At 30.6% G+C, this 27,403-nt stretch overlaps 1 protein-coding gene and 2 long non-coding RNA genes across 5 annotated transcripts in view; 2 read left to right on the forward strand and 1 right to left on the reverse strand.

Moving 5' to 3' along the window:
- Positions 1–26,709, forward strand: part of LOC107359692 (uncharacterized) — a 55,485-nt gene extending 28,776 nt beyond the window's left edge. Inside the window, exon 6 of the mRNA XM_089269334.1 lies at positions 24,194–26,709. Coding sequence (XP_089125460.1) covers positions 24,194–25,846 — 1,653 coding nt within the window. The 3' untranslated portion in view covers positions 25,847–26,709. The remainder of the gene's footprint in view (positions 1–24,193) is intronic.
- Positions 4,217–8,892, reverse strand: LOC107359696 (uncharacterized). Of its 2 annotated transcripts, none has more exons than XR_016199883.1 (4): positions 8,619–8,892; positions 7,955–8,281; positions 7,753–7,874; positions 4,217–7,568 (listed from the first exon to the last, which is right to left on the reverse strand). It is a non-coding gene; the product is annotated as an uncharacterized LOC107359696 (long non-coding RNA). The 2 variants fall into 2 exon arrangements; XR_016199884.1 differs by lacking the exon at positions 8,619–8,892 and adding an exon at positions 8,386–8,585.
- On the forward strand, positions 9,162–17,639 carry LOC112538617 (uncharacterized). 2 transcript variants are annotated; one of them, XR_016199882.1, is made up of 3 exons: positions 9,162–10,577; positions 11,072–11,276; positions 12,645–17,639. It is a non-coding gene; the product is annotated as an uncharacterized LOC112538617 (long non-coding RNA). The 2 variants fall into 2 exon arrangements; XR_016199881.1 differs by having other exon boundaries at positions 11,072–17,639.
- Positions 26,710–27,403: the final 694 nt, after the last annotated feature.

Consider the following 27,403-nt stretch of genomic DNA (forward strand, 5'->3'; position numbering starts at 1 on the left):
TTTGTTTTGTTTCCAGATTTACTTTGATTACTTTCATAAATCCATTCAATTGTCTCTAGGCAATTTAATAAGCTCATTATCATCATCATACATTCATTATAATTAATGTTCATTGTCCAATTTAATCATTGATTTTAATGCAAAACCTTTTTCATCATTATTGTTGCTCTGAAAATGTTTATCCACAACTTGATTGATTCAGATGAACTTTAGACATTTATCAATATTCTCATGGAAAAATGTTAATCTGAATGAAAACAATGATTGAAAATGATTGAGTTTAACCTGAAAATAAAAGCATTGGGATTGGTCATGATTTGGACGAAAAGTTCTGATTTACATTAAAGAATCATTTTAATTGTAATAACATGATTTACTGATTGATATTTAAGGGTTGGAATGGAGATGAACCAAGTAATTTGATGGTCAAATTGAAAGAGTACAATATGATTGATAAATGAGAATTTCATGATCGAAGATTCAAGGCAAGAGATTTCAATTTTTCAACAAGTAATTGAAATGAAACCTTAAACATTTAAATGATGAAAACTTGATCATCTTCAACTTTTTTCTCAATCATTTGACCAGAACTTTTGATTCTTGAAATAATTTGTTTCAAGTTAAAGTGAAAAATAAACTTGATTATCGGTATCAGGTTAACCAATGGGTGTTAGTTGAAAGAGATTACAATTTAATGATGATGAGATGATGATTAGGTAGGGATGTGAATATTTCTTGAGGCTTTTTGCAAAAGTCGCTCTAAATGTGAAGAAAAAGGTCCAAAAGTGAAAAAAAGGAAAAGGTAAGAAAAATTAAGCAAAATAATTACCTGATGATCGTAATTATGATCAATTGGAAATACGAACTGCATCCATAGATCATTATTTTTATTTCATTTTTTTGGTTCCTTCTTATTCTTATTATCACGAAAGGCAGAGAGAGAAAGATGTTGTTTATGATGATAAAAATGATGATGAGGCAAGGGATCGTCCAATTACCCAGGTCTATACATGGTCAGTAGCTTTTCAACAGCTAGTTTATTATACTTTTTACCATCATTATTAGCATCAGAATCATGATCATCATTTTGCTTGTAAACGTTTCCTAAGAAGGTAAGAAAGGAAATCAAGTTTAAAATGATTATCAAACATTTAAGTGAAAAGCAATTAATAACAATTATCCAAATAAAATCAACGAAAAAATGGTTCCTTTTTGGTATTGTTTTAAATTTTCACTCAATCAGGAGAAACAATAAAATGGGAAAAAAGTCTTGATCAATTTATTAACTGTTAAATTGGTTCAACCTACAAATTGGTTAATTTACCAGTTTTTTGATCTTATTATTGGAAGTTTGATGATTATATTGCTAGTGATTATCTTTATTATGGTTAAGGTGAAATTTGATAGACTTGAAAATTGGTAATTTTGCCAGTTTTTGGGATTCAATTTTGATTGAACATCAAGAGGAAGGAAGAAGGATGAAAATGATGAAAATGAAGGAGCAATTTCACAGTAAATTTAAAGTGAAAACATGAAAATTGAAAACTGAAATGAACATGATTTAGTTTCATTTTATTTGATTAAATAATTTGTCTCGCTATTGAATGTTTGCAAGTAAATTCATTGGAAAATCAAATGGAAAATGTTGTAATCTGAAAATGTAATTAAATAATGAATTAATTCATTTTGATTTACCTTTTAATCAAATTAGTGGTTGAAGGCGTTCAAATTGATCTGTAAAAACAATTTAAAAAAATTGAAACATTTTAGGTTAACTTTGGGTAAACTTGAATAATTTGAATGAAAAGTCAGTTGGAGGTTGGGTTTAACATTTACAATTAATCATAATAATCAATGAAAAGATTATCATGTTTAAATGGTTAACAGTTAAGGCCAACCAACTACAGGAACTTGCCTAATCAAATTTGCCAGGTAATAAACAAAATAGCCAAGAAGTGACCCTAAGAGGTAAACAAAAGTGGAGGAAAAAAAAAGTTGGCAAGAAATGAATGAAATTTGATTAACTTGTAATTTTCAATTTTCAGGTCAGACAGTTGATTGCAAGGTAAGATGAGTTGATGATGATTGGAGATGAAGTAGGAGTAAGAGAAGGATAAAGATGAGAAGAAGAGAGAGAAATGAGAAGGATAATGTTGATGGTGCTTGTGGTGTTGGTGGTTGAGAGTCATCAGGATTGGCCTCATGGTGAAACATTGATTGAACATTCAATTCAATTGAAGCGTTTACCTCCCTGGATATTTGACACCTAATTCAATGGAATAATCACAGCGTGAAATCCATGGTTAATAACAATCAAAAGCTATTACAAGAGAGGAGTGCAATTAGTTGAGAAACAAAAAGCTCAATTTTGATTAAAGTTAATCAGTTAATAGAGAGAAGAAAATTCAAAAAGAGAGAAAAAAGAACAAGAAAATTTCATGAAAACAACAAAAAGTTGAGCATTGAATTAATGAATAAAATAAAACCAAAGTAGGTGTTAAAATGATCTAATGAAAGTTGAACAATGTTTCAAGTTTTGCCCAAATTCAATAATCTCTTAATCCAAAGGTGAAGAGAATTAAAAAGATGATTACAATTGGAATATTAATTTCTCTCATTGATTAACCAATAGGAAGTGGGTGTCGATCATTACCTTTACCTGTTTACACCCTTCAAGGGACAAAGAGATTTTTTCTTTTCCCTTTGAAGAAACAAAAGCACGCAATAAACCAAATCAACTAGAGAAATGTTTTCATACTGATTACGAGTTGTGCGTGTTGGGCTCAAGATTATCAAGAGATGAGAAAAGATGAAAAGTGAATTCATTTTTGCCAGGTTACAAAGTGGGCGGATAAAGGCCCTCACCCTTCACCTCTCATCATCTTCATCCTCATCATTTTCAACAACATAATCATCATCTTTCATGAGATGCCAATTAGTTTTTTTCTTGTTACTATTCCTCTTCTTTTGCCGTCTTAATCAACCAAAAGATTGATTTGATCAAATTATTTTTACTCTTTTGTGTTACATTTCATTTAACCATTTCATTGTTAACCCTGATTAGTAAGATTAGTTCAATTAATTCTTGTAATCAGTTTTAAATTCATCTAATAAAGCAAATAATTGAAAAGGTAAAATATTAATCTTTCAATGAGTTGATACAAAATTGATCTGTTTTCAGTTTTGCTTGCCTTTAAAATAGCAATGTTATGATATCAAAGAGTGTAATAACAATGATTAATAAAGACAATTAAATGTTTTACCTTGTGTACCTGATCCTGTTTTACCTCAATTATGATTCCATTGATTAGTTGGCAAATTGAAAGATTAACCATTTGATTGTGTTTGATTGGATAATATGAATAGAGAAAGAAAGTGAAGGTTAAACAGATTAATTATGATGGATTGATTATTAGCTAGATTAAAATTAGTTTCATTTGTTCATCATTTTGCTCGAATTCATTTTTTTCAACTTTTCTTGTTACCTTTTCTTTTCTATGGCCTTTTGATTGTTATCCGTAACAATTGCAGCAATTTGACGCTCAACTGCGGCTATAAGCCAATGTCAAGATTTTTTGTGCTTCTCAAGTCAACATTTTGCTGATCTTTAACCTTATTTTTGCTCATCTCCATCATGGGCGGATAACGATTGACAAGCAAACAATTAACTACTCGGTTGGTGTTTTTTTCAACTTAATTAACTGTTTCATTTGGCAACTTCAACTTTGATTTTCCAATAAACGAGAAAATTGGAAATGAAATGCATTTTCATGTGTAAATATATATGAATGTTGAAGGTTTTGTAATTTAAATCATTAACATTGATTGTTCATTTGCCATTGTTTAACCGTTTAACTTTTGAATTATTTGTTCATTGATTTTTAAACTTATCAATCTCCATTATCGTGTCATCCCAAAACATTGAAGCTTGATGATGATGCAAATTAATGGATAAATAAGCAAATCAAGATTGTTCATCAATCGAATAATCTTTTCTCATTGAACGACAAAATCATTTAACCTCCTCCTCTCTCCACCTCTTCATGATCATCCTCCTCCTTTTCCTTTCTTTGCCTTTTCTTTTCTTCTTCCCTGTAAATCTTTTGTCACTTCCTTCACAATCAATCGACCTCCTCAAGTTTCCATGGAACATGCGTTTCTCCTGAACAGAAAAAAAAGAAAAAGAGAAATCAGAAAAAAATGAATCAACAATACAAGTTGAATATTGACAAAAAGATATCAAGAGATGCATCATTAATCAATAATTGATTATAAATTGAAAGACAAAAGCTCCAACTATTGATCAAGTTTTACTGTTATAATTCAAATTGCAATCAATAATGATTGAGTTTAAAAATGAAGTTGAAGTTTTGGTGGAAACGCATTTGCCAATGAAAATAATGATTGAATAATTTTTCATCATTTTTCGCCCTTAGCTGTGCCCATAGCCTTGAGAGAAGCTTATTTTTCATCATCGCCATCTTTTTACATCTTCCTTTATTCTTGTTTTTCACAATTATCAAGTTCTGATTAACATTCTTCACTTCAGGAGAAACACGTTTTCCCATGTAACCTTGGTTTGAAAGAAGAAGAAAAATCTTTCAACTCTTTATTCAGATGAAATACACCTTTTTGTCTTTCACTTAACCCAACTTGTTGGTTAAAAGTACTTGTGATTAAAATTAATTTTGTCAACAATCTAAACTTGAAACAATAGTCTAAATGGAAACAATTAGACAACTAATTGCAGCACATTCAAACAAAAAGAATGTCATTTAATTGTAAACATTAATGATGATTAAATTATACTTCAACGACAATTAAAAACTTGAGAAGTTGTTAACATGGTGAAAACATGAATTCATTGTAAATGTTTCAATTATTCAATTATCAAGTGTCGCAAGTAGAGACAAAGACAATTAAAGTTGGCTAAAAATGTTTGATTATTGCAAAGATGATCATTTACACTGGAAAAGCTGTTAGTAAATTGTTGAAAATCAAGTTAATGAGTGCATCAACATGTTTAAAATAATGAGCCCATTTCATTGTCAATTGCGTGAGTTTAGCAAATGTTTAAAATTGTTTTGCCAAAAAGGTTTCCTCTTCTTAGCTTCAGGTTATAAGTGATTTTGTTCATTTTTCAGTTACATCTTTCAACAACTATCATGATGATGATTATGATGAGCAAAGTGATGACAGCCATTAATTACATATGATTGGAGCCTTTTATCATCTTTCCTTTAATGAAAGTAAAACTAATCTGGTAAAGCCTTGCCATTCAAGACCACAATTCACATCCTTTACATCCAGATAATCGCGATAATCTTTCCTCCAACAAAATAACTTTCACCCAACCTTTAATTTTCATCTTTCATCTTCCATATTTCATTAAAACATCTTCACCCAACTTTTCATCACTTCTCCTCCTTCAACTTATCTTCATCACCATTCCCTTTTCAACCAACTCCCCCAGCCACCCCTCTATCTCTGTGTCTAAGGTAACATTAACCTCTAACCATTAGATGATTATGATAGTTGAATATTAAGAATGAATTGAATAAAATTATTTCAGAGCTCACCCAACTTTTCATCGTCTTTTTTTCTTGTTCATCTCTTCATATCTTCCAACCACTTAATATCATATTATCACAACCATTATTATTGTTATAAAGTTAAATATTGTATTAATAAATGATATTTAAAGATCAACATTCATTTAACTATACTTTAGATGGAATCATTTTTTTCTGTAAATTATTATTATATTATCAATGAAAAGATTCACAACACTTTATCACCTCCCCATTCATCCTCCTTCATATTTATGAGCATTTCAATTGTACATTTAATGAGATATCTTTAAGTGTTTCAGTTGAACAAACTCATCATTACAATCAAAATTGATGAGAGTTTTTTTAACTGTTGAGTTTTTTCTGGTTTCATTAAATACTTTTTTCAACTTGATATAAATGCATAATAGGGAATCACAATCATAATGATGTTAATGGCTGTATAACTATAAAATAGATAAGATGAATAATATGAAAATGATTATGATGATGGTAATGAAATGTATATAAAAAGGTAAATGGTTTACACAGATTTACCTTTGGTTACCAACAATTTAAGCTACTATTTTTAACTTCATTTATGGTCTTTTCAAGCAATTAACTTATTTTGATCGACTCATTGAAACCCAATTTTAAACAATGAACATTAACAGTCTTGCAATATGTAAGTCGATGAGCATCAACAATATGTTTATCAATGTAAAGGGTTCATTAGATGAGAATCAAATTGATGTCTATTTTGACCTACATCATTCTAAGTTAATTTAATTCTCGACATTATCATAATCATTTTTTGAAGCACAAATGCAATTGGAATTAACATGAAAGGGAATTTAAAAAAATTGAAATTAAATGGCAATTTACTTTTTTCTTCTGTTTCTAAATGTGATTCAGATTGTTTTTTTTGTCAACTATTCTGATGAGTGTGATAGTGTTTTAATAAAAGAGTTGATACTGAAAATGTAAATGCTGAATTTGGTTGATTAGTTGTAATATTAAAAGCCACTTCATTAGATTTCATTGTCTCTCTAGAGAGGTTAGATTATATTGTCAATTATGTTTTTTTTGCTTGAAAAAAAAGTATATCCTAAAGTGGCGGTGAGAGTGAAAAAAGCACTAATAGTAGTTAATGATATCAATATTAGTATTTTAAAAAAGGTGTACACGCAATGGAAAATGATGCAAATTGTAAAATATGCATTTACCTAAATTATAATGATTTAGAGTTGTTACTGTTGATTACTTGTCATCAGGTTTGCAAATTGATGTGACATTTGATTCAGGATCACTTGAGTTGCGTTGAGTTGTTTGAAGAGAAGAGGAAAAAAGTAAAGATCAGGAAAGGTTTTCCATTTTCTTGTTTAGTTGAAGGAAAGAATGAAAATACTAGATGGAAATTGGTGGAACCTGAAAAAGGTAGAAAAAAAAAGGTTTACATCATCAATAAAGGTATTCAGACATGAGAAAATGAGACTATTATATGCATACAGTAGGCAAATGAGCAACTCAAATGTGTACATATTTATGAGTTGCACACATTAAATATGTATTTTGATTGAATTTTAAATTTGCAAATCACTGTGAGAGTAATCATTAGGTAAATTGAGTTGAGGCTTGAAATGGTTCAACATCACTAATTAGATTCATTATTGGGCTAAAGATATTGACTTGGATAGACATTTAAATTATATTTCATAATTAAATTTCCCTAATCGATGAGCAAAAGAAGGAAAAAAAATTGTTGATATTTGAAATTCAATCAAACAAGCTCAAATATCAAATATTAATTAAATTTGAGAAGCAAGACCAGGTTAGTGATTCTAATTAGTGCTACTTTTGGTTTTAGTAGGAAGTTAAATTAATTTGAAAAATTATCATAAACCAATAAAATCAACTCCTTTCTTGGAAGGTTGGTATTTAAAGCTTATTAACAGTCAACTTTAAACATTGGGCGCCATTCAAAGTCCAAGCTTCAGTTGTATCATGTCCATTAAAATACTGTAAAGGAAGAGAGAGAAAAAAAGAAACGTTAGTGTCCGTTGGCTCACGCGATGATGATGGCGATGATGGCGATGATTATAGATTAGGCTAGTTAATTGTTAGACCTGTTCTTAGCACTCTCTTCACGCAAATAAACATACACATTTGCTCAAAATAAATATGATTTAAGTAACTGACTAACCATTGGAACTGTCAATTTTCCTCTTAACTTGAGAATAAATAGTTGTACATCCCTCCGTCATCACCATGGTAAATATATAGATAGATATGCATGCTAACTAAATCCGGTGCCGAGAGTGAGGGCTGTAAGGAAGAGAAGAAAAAGGGCAAAGATAAAAACATGTGGCTAAAAAGGGAGAGAGAGAAAGCACAAGATGGTTTACCTTTTTAAGAGTTATATTTAATAGATGGGTCGTTGGAAAAATATCAAGGTGAAAAAGCAATCAAGCTGCTATCTCTGAGTCCTTTATCCTTGTTACGAGCCCAATCTCAATTCACTCAATACATCTACACACACAGGGTAAAAGATAATGTTTGGAGAAAAAGATGGTTCCTTTTTCCTCTCTTTTTTTGTCTTCGTCCGTAAAAACCATATCCTAGCAAAACAACAGCAAGAGTAAAAGATGAGGCATAATTTTTAGTTTCAACCGGGGCCAGTTTCACCCAAGAAAATCCATTAGCCTTGGTGGCTGTAGATGTTTGAAGATGATCTGTATAAGTGAAAAGGAGAAGTATAAAAAAATGATATTAGAGAGCGAGTACGTTAAATAGATTGCCATCAGGTCAGTTTATTTTGACAGCATTTATATCTAACCTGTAATTCGTTTCCTTTTTTATTTTCTTTTCATCTTACATTGTGTTAAGTATCCGTTTACTTTTCACACAATATAATAAGTATTTATTGTTTTTTTTGCTGTTTGTTGGCTAGCTGACTCTTGACTTCAAACCTTTCATTTAACCTTTTTTTATGAGGTATCAGGATAAAAAAGGCTAACAGTTTTCAATCAACAGAGATAATTCATTGAACACCCAATAATCAACACTTACCTTGTTTGATCATATTAACCTTCAAAAAGGGCAGCAAAAAAGTGAGGGAAAAACGTCATCTTCAATCTTCAGTCATAAGTCTTTTTTATGTTTACTTTGGATCCATCATCATTTGTAAGATTAACATTCCTCTAAACACACTTTTAATGTTGATATAAGCGATCAGCAATTAGATGTATCATTAAAATGATAAATTACAATTAATAGGAGAGATAATTAAACGAATTAACTTTAATTGAGTAAAAGCCAATTTTACTTCAACATATGATTAAAAATGCTCGATAAATAGACAAATTAAGTCCTATTTTACAAACAAATTGCGTATTATTATGCAAACAATTTAAATCTTTATCAAGATTAATTTCAATTTCAGTGATTCTATGAATAAACCATTTTTGTTAAGCTTATTAGATTTTTAGTCTCAATTAGATTTAAAAATAGTTAAATATTAATAATTAAGAAAAATGGTTAAAATTAAATTGCATCATTTAGCTTTTTGCTCCATCTATTGAAATTTTTTTCAATTTTAAACTCTATAATGACTCAACACAACACGTTTCACCAAAAGCAATTTCAATGTCATTGTCTTAATTAACAGTTAATTTCACTGCTGTTAATGTTTACTGTTTCAATCAGCATCTTGTTCTAGATTGTTATCACTGTTAGCTGATCTGTAATTGTTCGCCATTGTTATTTGAAAAAGATATCAAAATGTTTTCTTTCTAGTTAATTTATTTCTATTCAAGTGTTCACTGCAAGATTCTTAATCAATCAAATTCTCATTGTGCCAAGATTGAAACCATTAAATTCATCATTTAATACACCTTGAACTATGAAATTGATGGTGTTGGTTGAAGGTTAAATTGTTTATTACAACCTTTTCAACTAATAATGTGAAATGTCAAATCTCATCAATTTGTTCCATCTTATTCAATTTTACATTGGCGCTGTTAATTTATTTAAATTGTTTTGTGAAACCATTTTACACCCTTGCTGTGAAACTGATTTATTGGCTTTATGTACTAGAATTCATCATATTTCAGTGATTAAAAAAAGAGAATGCAACTTGCTAAGGAAAAAGCCATGCCAGACGTAACAAGGTTGAAAATGATGAAGCTGTTTTTACATTTTTCTTGAAAACAAAATATCATAAGATATTTTACCTGATGCTAGCTGTAAACTTTTTCTTTGGAAAATTCATCTTGAAGTGTTTTATCTTCATTTCACTGGTAACTTCAACAAAATAAATGGAAGAAGAACGAAGGAAATTTTTCTGATAAGTCTCTGTTTGCCTTTCTTAGCTGTGACCTGCAAATTTCTCAACTTTCGCCTCAATGCAAGTCAATTCAAGCATCAACCATGAACTATTTCTTGGAGTAGCAACATATTTCATTGGATATAAACAAAAAGAGGAAAGTTGGTGATGGCTCAAGTAAACAAAGATTTAGCTGAGCTAAATGGATGAACCTACAATGTATCATAAATAGAGTTTTAGGTCAATCGAGGTAAACGAATAATTGGCCAATCAATAGCCATTCCAAAGTATTGCTGTAATATTCTGAGCTCAAATGCCGGTTACAATAGAATCAAGGAATCAATAGATATGTTGAATAGAAGTTACAAAACCTTGGTGATTCTTTTGGTGATAGCAGTAAACATCGTTCTCCATTAGATGATGAAAGAAGGATGAATCAAATCAGGAGAAGGATAAGATTTATATTGAAATAACAAAATACTTGAATGGATATCTTGCACATGCGATTGGAAAAAGAAAGAAGTGGAAATGATTAAAAGAAAAAGAAGGAACAGATTACCAAACTATATGGTCCAGTGAAAATATTTGAACGTTGGGTTGAGATTTTTTTTCAATTTTAAAAGTAAATCAACAAAATGGATGAGGCGGCTCAAGGAAGAGAAAGGTAGACAGAGAAAACAAAATAAGCTGAAAACAGACCAAAGGTAAAATACTGGAGAGATGAAAAAGATGGTGATGAAGACGAAGGAAAAGAAAAAGAAGATGTAAAAAAGGCTAACAGAAACCTCCTTCCCTCTTTTTTTGCTATTAACACATCATTTTTTCACCAAAAATTTAGTTTTAATTAAAACTTGTTAGGTTATATATGACCAGGGAGGCTCAATCTCACTAACTTTACCTTGGTGAAGAGAGTGAGACTGCCCTTGGTGTAAGCCTTTTCTCTACCAATGCTCACGATCTCAGAGTAATTAATGGTTAACTTGTAAGATACTTATCTGGTAGCTTGTTTTAACCTTTATATTTCATCTTCTCTATCATCATTTTCATTTCATTTATTTTTCTTCTTTCATTACACCATTCTTTTTTTAACCACAAATCAACTTTATTTCGACCCAAAAAATTAAGTTATCTTTATTTTCTCACTATATGTATATGTTTTTTTTCACTCCATCTCTCTTTTTCTTTCTTTCCTCTTCAGATTCCTCTCATTTAACTCATTTAACTTGGTCTCACACCTTAGATGAAAGATGATGATAAACACTTACAATAGGAGATAAATAGCTTCAGTGGTAAATGAAAAGAAGCAAGCAAATGAAGAAAGAAAATGAAAGAAGGATAATGAAAAAGAATGGAAAGAAGATGATTACGAAGAAGGAAAAAAATCTACAGAACCAGTTCTTAATGTAATTTCTCACACATTTATAAGGCCAGTCGCAACAAAAACATATATCTATTCACATACTCAAATTCAACTCAACACAGCATCTCAACACCATCAACAAGATTGCTTCCTACAACAGTATATGTGTGTGTATTGAAGGAAGGTGTGAAACAAATGAATAGTACGAGTGAGTGAAATGTATGATAGAGAGAGAGAGAGCAAATGAGAAGGAAAATGAAAAAGATGAGAGATGATATATGATTGAAGAAGAAGAAAAAGAAACAAGGTGAGAAAGAAGGTTCAGATAATATTCATTAACATCTACAAGTCGGGAGACAAGTAATATTGCAATTCCCTCCTTTTTACACAAAAAGCAACATTATTTAACATCTCAATTTACACTTCTCAATCTTTCCTTCTTATTCTTCTTCCTCTTTTCATCATTATTATTATTATTATTAGATATTGCCACCATTATAAATAATAATAACAATATTGATTACTTGATATTCAGCCAAGCCTCTTATACCTTGTTTCAATCTTTTTCTTATGATGATATTTCTCATCACTTATATGGTCTTGATAATGTTGCTGTTGTTGTTGATGATGATGGTGATGATACCTTTTGATTTGTTTTGGCGAATCAAATACAAATTGATATTACAATGTTACCTGGTCAACCTAAATCCTGAATTAACCTCATCTTCACTATTGAAGTTATACATTACCAACTTTTATCCAACCTTTTTCATCATCTTCTTTCTCTCGTCTCAATGGTCAATATGATCACGCCCGAGTTATATTGATCATCAAAACGTGTCTTCTCAATATATATTAAGTTGACACACTCATCTTTCCCTCTCTTCAACACACTCCTCTGTCTTCATTTCTTTCTTCTTGTTCAGCTTTTCAAATCCATTAGTGGCTTATTGATTAGCCTTTTTATTTCAATTCATTTCTTGTTTTTCCTTACGACACAAACACACACACACATATTTACGCACAAAAAACAACATAATATCTTTTATGTGAAAAGCAAATGAGAAAGGAGGAGAAAGAGTAAAAGATGACCATAATGATGAAGAAAAGGATAATTATGAAGATAAATATGTATAAGATGGAGACTGGAAAAGAGGCGGAAGAAGATGGAAAAGAAAGAATGGAAAGAGAAAAGAGATTTTTAGATTAATTTACTTTACTGACCTTGCAAACATTATATACTAACCTCTCTTCCTAGGTCATAATCATCCACTTTTTCATCATCATCTTCTTGACTTTTACCTCTCTCTCTTATGGTTCAACTTTTCGAGAACCTTTCGTCTTCTCTCTCTCTCTCTCCTTTCTATGTACATACATATTTATTCATCATCTTTCTCTTGTCTCCCTGTAGGTGTCAATATCTCACGAGTCACAAGTTACCTCTCAATTTAAGTTGATTACAATTGAAAAAGCTATCAATCAAACTCACAATCAACCAGTTCCAGTATAACAAAAAACAATTTGATAGTTAAACTTGAATGGGTCATTTGTGTGCATAAACATTTTTGAACAAACACTTAAGGGTCAAAAGCTCTTCATCTTTACATTAATACACAGACACACACACACTCAATACACAAAACAAAAATCAAAATTAGTCTCTACTACCAGTAATAATATAATTAGGATCACTAATAATATGATTATGATGAACAACACAAAACAGAGTAATAATAAAACCATAATAGGCTGATATTAACCAAGCACATTCAAACCTTTCAGCAAAACGGTTCAAACATGTAAACTGATATGAAATGTTTTTAATAATAATAATTATTATTATATTTATATCAATATTTACAATATTACCATTAAATGATTGAACAATAATGCATTTTTGCACACACAAGACTGATGGCCATTTCATTGTTTCACTTAATTTCCTTGTCCATTTCAATATGCCAATCCTGTTGTTACCCAAAACCAAAAAGCTAAATGTGTGTCACCATTTTTACCATCAAACAATCATTGAACAAAAGTACATTTGTCAACATTTTTCACCAACAATTACAAACAATAATAGCTAAATGTTACAAGTCACTGCCAAGTTAACCATTGAATTCAGAATTGTCCAGATGATGAACAAGTAACAAGCAACTTGCCAACCTGAAACCAGTTTAATTCATTAGAAACATTGTTTCTCAATGTTGCCAAAGTGATTAAATTTACAATTCAACCTTTTCTCTCCCCTTTTGGCCCTCCTTATCCTTCCCATGAACAAAAAAAACTCTGATCATTTGTAAGAGTTTCCAGTTCTCAGAGTTTAACCACGCGAGTTAAACCATGCCTGGGTTAACAGATGAAACAAGAAAATGAAACATTCAAATATCAACATTGATTGTTAACATTGTTAACTTTTTTTTCATTTTAAACATTTTCTCTTCAACTTTTCATTCTAATGATGACTTAACCTGGTGTTGATTGGTTTACATTAATAACATTCAAAACTATAGTTAATTCAATTGGAGAAAAGACTTTATCCTTTGCCAACATTAACCATTAAGGGGCGATTCAAGTTTTAATTTTTACCTTATTTCGCATCCAAAGTGAACAATCTAATTGCGTGTCAACTAATGGTTAAACCTCATTGGCAACAATCAAGGAATCAAAGGTAGAAACAGTAATAACACAGACAGCAAATGATTAAATTAAATCAAGAAAAGAAAAGCAAAAACCCAAAAAGAGATTCAGGATAACCCAAGGATATGTATTAATATACAACAATTGTACCAATTTTTTCTTCTCCTGTTAATTAGTTTTCAACTTTAATTATCTTCAATCATCATGATCATCTTCATAACCATCATTTTCCCAATCGATTCAATTGCACCGATTTCCAACCACTAATGAAGTTCAACTTAAAAGTGTCATTAATTATTCAATTGATTTAAAAATCACTTCTAAAACCAAAATATTTTCAGGTTAACCTTTTCTGGTTTCAATAATTACAACAAAAGCTGAACCCAATCACAATAATGGTCAGTTGACATTTACATGATTAACTCAATTGAAGTGTTTCAATTTCTCTGTTAATTTCGATTGAAATATTTCTCTTTGATTGATCACCTTCAATCAGATTGATCATAATTACCATTACATTATCATTACCTTGATCAATTTTCAGCTTTTTTTCTGATTAACAGAAGAAACCAGAAAAAAAAGTGAAAACTAAAGCAAAGAAATATCATTATGGTTCTGATAATTATTATTATTGACGTTTTTTTAGCCTAATGATAATTGCATTAATAATAATTATAATGGATAATGATGATAATGGTAATAAAAATAATTAACTGGAAACAAGTTAATCAAGGCTTGAATCAAATGGAAATGTCAATATTAATGTTTACAGACAAAACAAAGGGAAAGATGAAAGGTTAACAATTGTAAATATTTGACCGAAAAAAATGTGATTCCAATTATTTGATTGCAATTATATGATAAGATTGTGATTCATGGAAAAGAAGAAGAAAAGAAATTTTCTCTCGAATATCTTTTCGAATCATTTCTGATTGTTTCCTTTATCCCTTCAGATTAGATTGACTTGTCATCGTCTTCATTGAAACTCATCTTTCACCATTTCATTTCTATTCTGTTAACCAACTTCATCCAGATTTGTCAGCCAACTTGTTCCAATTTTTACCAGTTTAACCCAAAATTGTTTCCTTTTTTTCTATTTGATTTTTATCATTATCCAAGTAACAATATTTCATTGAAACAAAAAGACTCACAAATAACAAGATGAAACAGAAGAGGAAAAAAATAAGCTCATCTTTTGCCTTACAATCAAAATAATCAATCCTTATTGTTCGAAGAGTAAATTCAGTTCGTGACTTGATTTTCCTATCATCTGTGATTCTTATAGGAAAAGAAGATCATCTTTATCCTCATCTTTTATCTTCCTGAAGAAGAGCAAAATTTTCTCATTTCCATCCTTTTCCATCTCTCTTCCACTTTACATTCATTTTACATTCAACAATATTACACTTAAATTGCAATTTCATATTCAATCAAAATCACAATCGAAAAAATCTGAAAAAGAAATTGAAATTCGAAGGTAAAATTTCAACCTTTTTTCGCTAATTAACCAATCATTTCAGATTAGTTGATCTTTTGAATTAACTTTCATTGTTTCTCATCAAGGATAGTCTCATTTCATGTTAAACTTTTGATTGATTGAGAAATGAATGAAATCATTGATTATTGAAAATCATTGAAATTGTTTTCATCATTAGAAGCAAAATTGTTTCAAATTGTTTGCTAAACAATTGCATGTAAAATGGTGAATTGTTTCATCAATAATCACAAATCAATAGAAAAGTTGATTTAAAAAGTTTTTTTTCCTTTTCCATTGAAAATGATTTGAAAATGGTTTATTTGCTTTCAATCCATTTTGATTAATGTTACGAATTGAAAAAAGTTTAATGGCTCAAACAATTGATTAAAGATTAAAGTAAATTAAAAGTGCAACTCTTAATCAATAATGTTTCCTGTCAGCCAAAGGTCGTAAGGTGTAGATGTTGAACTAAATGAAGATGAACTGATCACAATTGATTAACTAAATGGTTAACAGTTGAAATTGATGATCAACTTTACTTAAGATTTTTCCCGATTTTCTCTCCCAACAATTGATCACTTAACCAGATGAAACAAATTTCATGTTCATTCCAATTGTTCATTGCCTTTCAACTTGGCAAACTTTATTGTTATTGATTAATTTATTGTTTAATCAAAGGTTTGCTCAGAAGAAGAAGAAGAACAAAAATTGCTCATGAAAAGTTTATCTCAATTTCATCTGAACAGTGTCCAAATGTGTCCAAATTATCCAATAAGTATTAACCATGTTTGATGTGAAAAGCTCTCGAGAATTGAAATGATAACTTTAGTCAAAATCAATGTCAATAGGAAAATAGGTAAATGAAAAGAATGAGGAACAAAAACAAAGATGAATCTGTTGATAAAAGATTCATGATAATCAGAGATGAAAAATGATGATATAATGATAATCTCATGAGAAATGGCAAGTTATTAAAGAACACATTTTTCCCGTTTTTTTAGCGACACTTTTTTTCGTTCATCAAATAATTATTACAATATGATTAATCTTGCATTTGAAAGCATCTTTTCAATTTATCATTATCATTCAATATTAATCAAAACCTGAAACTGAGTTACATGAGTTGGTAAAACAATTTCAACTTTGAATTGTAATGATCTTAATGTTGACTTTTTTTTGACCAAAGTCACTCTAAATGATCATTTTATAACAAAGGCAAACACAAGTGAAGACAATGACTTGTTGTTGCTAAAGTGAAACCTTGATTTTTTTTGGTGTTTTTTTCTGTTCTTTTGCTGGTTAATGTTCAACTGAAGCGGATCAGCTAATAATGATTGTTATACACATCTTTATATGGGTGACAATGGATTTGCCTTGAAGATGATAATCATGGTGATGATGATGATGATGATGAAAAGGAAAGTGTAAACTGTAATTTGTGTCTTTGGTAAAAGTAAAAAGCTCTCATCATTCAATGGAAATGATGTTTTTTTTTGTTTCATCTTCTTGACCCTTGTATAGGTGGAAGTGAGTATGGGATGATAATAATAGTAATGATGATGATGACAGCGGTGGTGATAAAGAGAGAGAGAGAGTAACTGAGAAAAGCCAATGACCATTGGAAACATCATTTAAACAATTGACCTATTATGGTTGGACATCCTTTGATGGAGTAAAATGAAAAGAGAGAAAAAAAAGTTTTTTTTTCTTTCTTCCGTTTTCACCTCTTTTTCCTGTTTAGAAGACAATTTACTGAGAAAACCTATTAAGATGATGATGATGGTGATGATGAAAAGACAATTTTATTGGACTTGGAACCAATAAAAGGACAAGATGGTAAAATGATTCGTCTTTATTTCGAGTCAACTGGAGACTAAATTCAATGTTACAGCTTCAATCGTTTAGGTTGAGCTTTTGCAAGTAAAGAGCCAATTCTCGATGGACATCAATAAGTATCTTCAGTGATTTTTGTTTTTTGTGTCTTAAGTGCAACAATGAGTTGACTTGTAGTTGCTCCAAATGATCAAAGTCGAAAAATTGAAACGGAATTGAATAATGCGAAAAAAATGGAATTGAAATTTCTTTGGAGACAAAAAAAATTCTCTCAATTCACAGCTTCTCATGGAAATGTAATTGTATCAAAGGTATAATCATAATCATTATGATAATAATCTGCATCATTACCATCTCTCATTGTGGTTGTCTGTTTGTTTCAAAGTCACAATTGTACCTTTTTTTATATTCACTTTTATACTGTTAACTGGAGAGTAAATAGTTTAATAGTGATCATTGTTTACCATTGTTGGCTTTGTCTTGTTGACAATGGATAAGGAGGAGGAGGAGGAGGTGTAGGTTGAGTAAGGAGGAGGAAGAAGGAGGAGAATGAAAAGTCACCAAATGATGCTCAAAGAAGAAGAAAAAAAGGGAAAAAAAGCTTAAACTAATGAGCTTTCAATGACCTTTTTTTTGCTGGTTTGTCGACTTTTCAACCTTTTCTCACTCAAAATGAAATCTACAATTTGATTGATAAAAACAAAGCATTTCATCGCCCTCATCATGATGATCATGAAAATGATTACCAATAACAAGATGAAAATGATCATCAAAATGTTGAAGTAAATCTGTTAATGGATCATTGATTTAGTTTCCTAGTTTTTTTACTCGTCTTTCCCTATTCAAACCCATTAGATTTAAACTTTCAATTCAATCTTTTTCTCTCTTTTCAGTTGAACATTTCAGTGTCTTTACTTATCAATGAACCAAAAGTGCAAATGTTAACATGAAATACTGTAACAAATTTATTCCCAGCTTAGATAATTCCAACTGATAATATCAATATGTTGAATCTTTTTCGTCTTTTGTTGGAAAAACATTTTCCAAAACATTTTTTTTCTCTTCCTTTTCTCTTATCAACTCATCATGAACATCAATTGACGTGATGCCATGAAAAGTGCACTTATTCAACTTCTTATAGGAACATGATTATCATAACTTGTCTATAACAATGGAAAGCAAAGAGATGAGGATAAAAAAACTCATCAACAACACGTGAACATCAATGTAAACCTCAATAGAGTTTACATTAAACAGCTTATTGGTAACAATATTCATTATTTGATTATAATCAGCTTTGTTAGGAAATGGGATCAAATGAGAAGATAAAGTTTATCGGATTAACCGATAATCTTTTCATTATTAAGTGTTGTTAATGACGATAATATACTAATATTTGGATACTTACAAGTGTTTATTACAATTGATGGGTTTAATGATTGCAATGACATGATTTACTGATGTTGATGGAAGAAAACATTTTCTTGAGAATCGAGAAAATGAATTGCGATTCTTCATAGATTTTAATTTATTGTTGAATTTTCTTGTTCCAATTAAATAATTCTTGATAGTTATCAATATCATTTTGAATTCATGTGAAGATGGAATAAATTTTTCTTCTTATTTCTTCTTTTACCTTTAGTTGAACAAAAACTGAATCAGTTAATCAACATAATCGTGACAAATTTTACTTTACATTTTGCCTTTTCTACCATTGCTCAGGTTGATGATGAACTGAAATATAAATAATCAAGTAATCAATTGCAACAATTACTTTATCAACATTTTCCATCAACAATTATTTTCAATTTAATCATTTGGCTTGGAATGAATTTTTAAACTCAAATCAATTGACAAACCATTTCTCATTTTTCCTTCTCATCAACGACATTATCAAACATTCCAACTCAATTAGAAGAGTCAATTAAATTGATTGATGTTTAGGAATAATCATCAAAATGAAAAAGGCCAATCAACACATAATTTTCAAGTAAAAGGTAAAAAGACTGCAAATCAATTTACATTTCAAATTAACCGCAAGAATTGAAAGTCACTGAAAAAAGGTCATTTCATGGGTTAAATTGAACAAGCAACAACAAAAGGTAATAATGATTATTAACATTGTTAAATGTCACAAATTGCTACATGTAATTCATCAGCCGTGAAACAGGCAATAAAGATGAAGATGAAAGATGAAAAGTCTAAGATTTTTTTTCTTCTTCTTCTTCGTTTTTTCTGTTCCCTTCAACTTTGACAATCATCATGATGGATTGAATCAATGTTGGTATTATTTGGTGAACAACAATAAGATTTGCTGTTTAATAACAAGAATGTAAACTAATCCAGTGAACAGATTATTTATAAGGCGTGATAAGAGGTTGAGTTTTCATTTCACAGGTAAATCGATAGGTAAAGCAACTGTTTCATTTCATTGCTCATTAGTATTGTTATTTAATCTGATTGTTGATTGAAATGAATTGCAATTTTTTTTACTCAACATGAAAAATTGTTTGCAAGCAAATTACATAATTGGATAATTATCGAGCAACCGATTATCAATCATTTGAAATTCACAAAAGAAACGAAATTTGAATCAATTTTCAAAAATTGCCTTTTCCAAATCAAATTCAAACTGAAATTGCATTTGAATTTATTAACAATTTATTATCAATTTCATTGTCATCAAATGCCGGTCATTTGAATAACAGTAACGTAGTCAGGTTGTGATTAACAATAAAAGTTACGGACAGAGTTGAACAATTGCTGAATAGATTATTTAACGTTCATTTAATAAGCTATAAATAACGTTGACAATGAGTCCAGAAGGGCAAATGGTGTTGGGTGAAGGATTGACGATTCACGCCTTAAGTGGTTCCTTTGTCACTGGTATCAATGTTTTTACAGTTTTCAACGAGTTCATTAATATTCACCATTAGAAGTTGAACAAAGCGAGTTTATTACAATTCATTATTCATTTGGATTCTAATGGTGCCAATAAATAATAAGGTTAATATTGGAATCAAAATAATTTGTTAAATGTGAATTTGATTTGGAAGAAGAAGAAGAAGAAGAGGAAAAAAAAGAGTTTTGACTTTTCGACTTTGCCTAACAATACAAATTTTACGGTTCTTTTTGCCTTCTCTTGGCACCCGCATTCAACCATTTGGCCTTTACAAAAACATTAACATGACTGATGATGATGATCACCATCATCATGTAGCATCATCAGGATGACGAGTTTTGGGCTTCTTTACTCGTTAACATTTTCAATCTCATCCATCTCTATTTGTTTCGCTTTGTTACAACAGGCGAAAATAGTCAAAGAACAAGAAGAAGAAGAAAAAAACATTTCCAAATCTAAATATTCACTTCCCAGCATTTTATTCATGATGATGATGATACGCCTCAATCATCAGCATCATTAATATCATTAACTGTTTCGCTGCCATTAAATTCATTCACTAATTGTTCCGGGTTAACATTCATTTAAGCCTCTTTTCAATATTTACATTTGTTTAAAATTTTCAGATTTCAAAGTTCGATTTGATTTTTTGACAAAATTTTTCTTCGACTTTTCATTCATATTAGCATTGAAATTTGATGATTTTTTGCTTTTGTCTTTGCTTCTGTTCATTTTCACCTTTTCTTTGGTTCACTGTTCAGGGTTAACTGGGTTTAAAAGTAAAAGGTTAACCTTAAAGGTTTCATTTGCTATTAATTGAGTTACCAATTTGATATCATCAATGAATGCCACGCTCTTCCTCTTTTCGCCCTCTTTTGTTGCCCTTTAGTTGAATCATGTTTTCATTGTTTGCTCTTGTTGTTGTTGATGTTGTTATTTATTGTTAACTTTAACCAAAATAACAAAGGTCAAATGGTAACCTCTTTTCGCTTAAGGTAAATGAAGCATTGTATTTTACTGAAATGGTGACCATCAAAGCAGAGACTTTAATACGTGTTAATCAAAAGCTAAAATGATAGCTCAACTATAAACATTGATTAGCTGCAATGCTTTTGTCTTCCCTTAAATTGTCCTTTTGGTTAACAATCAGATTTATAATCAAATGTCTCTCCTTAAATGACTCGCAATGCATATGTCACTTCACATATGCTCAACTTGAAAATCAAAGTTTCAGCTTAAATCGAAACATTTCATTGCAATTCAAGATTAACACGAAACAGACTCGAAAAATTCATTTTCGAGTTGTAACATAAATAGAGACAAACAGTGAACAAAACTCTTGCAATTATTTTTGATTAATTTCAAGAAAAAAGCCAATTAAATTTGCAGAAAAAAATAAAATTTAAAGTTGGAAAAAAGCAATTTTTCGATTCTCTGTCACTTTACAGTCTAACTTGCCAGACCAACAGTCTCATTAATGGACTGTACAGCCAGAGTCAACGGACAATATTGAACATTAATTATTGTCAAGAAAACAATCTCATGACTCCAAGCTGAAAGAGCGCAAAAGCTTTCTCCAAAATTCAAATGAATTAAAGTCTTTGACTCTGCGTGATCCTAATTTTAGTTAACACATCAATTCAATTCACGTCCTTTCTTATCAAACACAATAAGCCAACACAATAAAGTTTAACCGAAATGCAAAAGAAGAAGAAGAAAGCGAAATAAATATCATAACAAAGACAAATTGGTCATTTCAACTCGAACAGTACCGATGCTAATAATGATACTAATCAATGCTTCTGGTACCAATCTATAAATGAATTTGGTGTGATTTATGATTGCCTTCATTTTTAGCCATTTTCACCTTTTTCCCTTTGCCTTTCCAATGAAAATCACTCATTATCTTTACCTATCTTCTGTCACCTTTATCATCAACAACCTCATCATCAACAACAACAATGTCTATTTGTTTCTCTCTACATCATCTTACCAGCAAGCAAGAAAAGAAAAGATCAATCATCATTTTCAGCTGAAAAGGTAACCTTAAAGAGACAATTTACTTTCTTCTCTTCCATTTATCATCTTCTTCCTTCTCTTCAATCCTATAACATGGCAAAACATTCAACAACAATCTTGTGAATGATTTTCTTCTTCTTCTTCTTTGTGTGTGTTTTCATCTTTTCTTGCTTGCTCCGGAAGTGATGAAGATGATAAAAGATTAACTTCATAAAGTACAAATAATAATTGTATCTTCAACTTCATTTAATAATAATAATGCTAATAATTATCCTATTATCATTATTATTACAGAATAACAAAGAATGGCGAAAAAAAGGAGAAAAAGATAAATGATGTTAAGATAATAACATCATCATTGTCCTTGCCCATGATGATGATTATGATGAGTAAAAATGATAAAAGGCCAACAAACGAACAATAATCAATTTCGTTTCAAATGATTTATCATTCAAACAGTTTCTTTATAGGAACTGAGTGAAAAAAAGAAGAAATTTTTCATTTTCCATTTTTCTTCAACACACAAAAACTGTTTACAGGAAACTTTTCATTTCTCATGTTTTTATCCCTTTTCTTATTGCGTGAGTTTAAATAGTCAATTGGATGAAGAGGATAAATTGAGACAAATTGTTGCCATTTTAAAATTACTTTTGCAAATTGAAGCAACACAAAGAAATGCAATTTAACATTATCATTGGCCATTGATTCAATTTCAAAGTTCAGTAATGACCGGAAAATGGGATGAAAAGTCTTTCTCTTTTGGCGATCAACAGATTTTAACATCTTTTCGGGATTAAATCTTGTAATATCATGTGAAGGGAATGATGAAGATGTTAATGATGAAGTGATGATGAGAATCAAACCTTATGTTTAACAGATTTAAAGCAAGATATAAATACAAGGCTTTAGATGAGTTTTAAATGGTGATGATGAGGATGAGAAAGATAGATGAAGATGAAGTGAGTTTAGTAAAGTTATCAATTGTGATCTAATAAATGGAAAATGAGCCAAGTTTTTGGGGAAATTTTTTTCTCTTTTCTCTTTTCATCTTCTTTTTGATCCATTTTTAAAAGATGAAAATGATGGAAATGATGTTGACTGAGTTGTTTATTAATAATAGCCTGCCAGATCTCATCGATTATGATAGATCAATCAAAAGTGTTAAATATCATCATTTCATCGACACCTTATTCATTTACCTTTAAACCTCCTCTTCTTTGCATCCCATTTCATGTATTAGGATGAATCAAGTTGAGTTAATGTGAAAATGAACATTTTTACTAGACTTTCGACAAATTGTTACAAATCATTTTTCAACTTTTCATTATGTTTCATCCTTCTTCAGGTAACATCAATCAAACTTAATGCCATTTCCGATTCTAATTGTTACTTATTTGTTCTCAAATGAAGGAAAAAATAAGCTCATTAGTTGCCATTTTATAGAACTGAATCAAATCAGATAAAGGAAAACTTCATTTCTAATGAAATGGCAAATTTTGAATTTCATCCAATTCGAATGTTTTTTTTGAATTAACTTTTTCCGAGAAATTCAAAAGTTGACTCAGAAACGATTAAAAATTAACTCTTAATCGATTCTCAGAAATTGAACCGAAAAACTGAAAATCTAAAGAAATTTTTTCTACTTTTCGAAATTTCAGAAATTCGAAAACTTGAAACTCTTTAAGTAAATCAAGATTTAAATTTTCAAATTACCTTCATTTATATGTTATTCTTTCAAATGAAATCACAAATACAAATGCATATTGAAACTCATCGTATCTGGAAGTTTATCTTTAGATCACTGTTTATCTAACAATTCAAGAGAAGTTCAGACAAAACTGATGTCAAATATTTCATGTGAATTTAACAGACTAACTTGAAATCTAAAAATTCATTTTCACTTTCCAAAATTTCATCGAATTCGAAAACTCAAATCAGAATTTGGTCAATTCTTCAAAAAATCTTGATTCTCTATAAGTTTGTTTAACTTTTGATCAATTGGTGCGCTAATGATCGAGTTTGCCTTTTCTTGTTTTACTATCGATTTTTTATTAACTCTGTTTTCCTTCATTTTTTATTTGTTGTTCAGGTTTGGTTTCAAAATCGTCGAGCCAAATGGCGTAAAAAGGAGCACACAAAGAAAGGTCCAGGTCGACCTGCCCACAACGCTCATCCACAAACCTGTTCAGGCGATCCAATTCCTCCCGATGAAATAGTTAAACGAGATCGTGATAAAAGGGAAAAGAAGATGCGAAAACAATTGGAAAGGCAAGCCAAACGGTTGCAACAGTCAAAGTTAAAGCCCGGAGTCAACACGGCCACCCTTACCGAGGGTATAATTCAAAGTCTAATTGAGTTGCGTTCATTGAACAGCCGTAAAGAGGCTCGTGATTTGGTCGGCTACGAGACTTACTCTCTACTCGTTGATGGACTAAGTTTGGATGTAAATGACATAATGTCCAAACCAATTAGTTCACTTAATCGAATGGGTGGAAATGGTTCCAATGGCGGCAATGGAAGTGGTTCATCAGCACATCATCATCACCATCACCACCAACAACACCATCATCACCATTCAACATCATTATCATTATCACCCAATTCATGTTCATCTTCATCATTATCGCCCTCCTCTTCTTCAGGTTCAACACCTTCAGGTTCATTATCATCAACAACCATTACAACAACCAGCCTACCAAACTCATCATCAGCATACAATGACACTAATGGTTGTAACACTTCAAACAAGGTAAATGGTAAACTTGGCGGTTCATCATCTTCCGCTTCTCAGCATCTTTTGTCAACCAGTCGATCATCCAATGTTGTCGGGCTTGCTGGTCGAATCGGTTCAAGTGGAAACTTTTCACCGGCAAATGCTCAATTCTCGTCACTCCTTTCAAGCCACCACTCGCACCACCACCACTTTCATCAATTGCATCAAAATTTAACTGCCACCCTGACATCAGCCTCTTCTTGTTCCTCTTCAACTCCTTCAGCATTCAAATCAAAATTCAATTCCTTTTCCATTGAAAATCTTCTCTCCAATTGCAATAAAAACTCGCCCCTATCAAGCTCACCCAATCAACCTAAATTAACCTCATCAACCGGATCGTTAACAATAAAACCAGGAACAGGAACACTGGCAACAGGGTCAAAACACAGTTCGTCCAAATCATCCAATCAACTATTAATGAGTAAACGTGATTCAAGGAAAGCCAACTCTCGTCATTTGTATCAGGGATCACACTTGTTCAAAGATAATCATGAACCCTCATCCGATCACGATGATTCCGATTCAAATGATTTGGCCTCTTTCATGTCCTCCTCACCACGACCCAGCAGTCCAGAAGATGATCTGGATGATAACAATGGACCCATTGACTTGGGTCCAACTCGATCCAGAGGTTTACCAACACCAATAATGTTGATCCAAATGAATACCAAAGAAGAGGAAGAAGAGGAAGACGAAGAAGAATCTGAAAATGAAGATTCAGACAACTCCGACAATGAAACCGAAGTCAACCATCACAATGCAACCAATGAGATGAGTGAAGATGAGGTTGAAAGGCCCAAGTCCAACATGATGGTTGAAGAGGAAGAGGAAGAAGAAGAAGATAAAAAAGATGAATCAAATTCAGACGATAAGCTCAATCATTATCCAAGTCAAAGCAAAGGTGAAGGTGAAGATGCAATGAAAGCAACAGAAAATGATTTAAGTGATATCGAAGTTGATGGTAATTAATTAGCTAATTAATTCCTTTTTACCCACCAAACTTCTAATTTGTATTTATTTTCATCATCACCATCAACCTCATCATCAGCATCATCATCATCATAACCTTCATAATCTTCATCATCATTAACGGAATTAAGTTTTCATTTCTTTCTTCTTCTTCTCGTTCCTTTAATACATAAACCGATACAAAAAACAAGGAAAAGTCTCTCATCCAAATTAACAATTAATCAATCATAATTTGTTTCCTTTACTATTTAAGCTTCGTAAACGATCAGTTAATTGCAAATGTTAATTGGTCGTTAATTGTAAACAATCATTTAATACTTTTCCTTACCAAAGAGAATATCGATTCTCATTTCAATTCATTTGCGTTTCTTCAAAACTTGACCCGTTTGCTAATAACATCCAAAACCCCTTTAGACTGACCATTTTATCCTTTTCTTTCTTCTCGCCATTATTATCATATTATTAGGTATTTGGTAATGATTAGTTGATATTGATTGTAACGATTGGGAAAAGCTGACAAAGTTGAGTCGCTTTGGTTTTGAGAAGCAAAAATGAAAACATTTGTCCAAAAACAACACATTTGTATATAATAATAACGATAATATATTGCACTTAATCAGTTAATATGAAAAAAGCAAACCAAACTATTGATTAATATTATTGAGAAAAGATTAAACATTATTTAATAATTTAATCAGCCAAGTGTTAATCAATTACAATCAACATTTACATTGTTTCTTTGTCTTCACCTTTCTTTTGCATTCAAAGATATCAATAATGAAACTACAAAAAAGCAAATCAACTGTCAATCGTATGATATTATTAATAATGAATCAATAAAATAAAAAACTATAAAATTTAAATTACAATTTTGCATTCATTTACTCATTTCATTGCGGCGCAGTTGCGTTCAAACTTCAGACAGAAACTCAGCTCAAGTTTATAGGCTTTCAATTGAAGTTGCTAAAAAAGTATTAAAAAGATGCTTAAAGTCGGTTTTGTATCAAGAAAATTGTAAACCATTCACAACAATCTCATAATGAATTGAAAACCATCAATGAAACGACTTATCAAATCGCCAAAATTAGTTCAGTTCTTTCAGTTCAGAGTAAAGATTTTGAGAAGAATGAATTCTGATTTCATTGCAGCATTCAATTAAAACTTTAATAATCATTTGGATAAAATGCCACAAAAAATGGAAAATAAGAAAAGTTGATCGATGGAGAAAAGTTCAAAATCGGAAAAGAATTTTTTTAGGACCAATATCTTTCTTTAAGTTATCGATCAACAAATCACAACTTAGAATCTATTCGAGCAAAATTTCGAACAAAAACATTTCGGAAAAAATTTTGTCCATTGATTGGAATCGCCTTTTGCTACAAAATTGAGTGGTTAAAAGAAACTGAATATTCACAGAACGAACTCTACCTAAACTCGAGTTTTTGTATCGATTGCAAGCAAGCTCAAGGTAAGTTTTCACCTTTAATTAGCAAATTGAAAGAGTTGACCTTTGATGTGACAAATTAATTTGCTCTAATTACCTTCCATTAATCCATT

This window comes from Tetranychus urticae, chromosome 3 (assembly GCF_039701765.1).
Source record: "Tetranychus urticae isolate SD_2017Ah chromosome 3, NJAU_TeUrti_SD_1.0, whole genome shotgun sequence".
NCBI lineage: Eukaryota > Metazoa > Arthropoda > Arachnida > Trombidiformes > Tetranychidae > Tetranychus > Tetranychus urticae.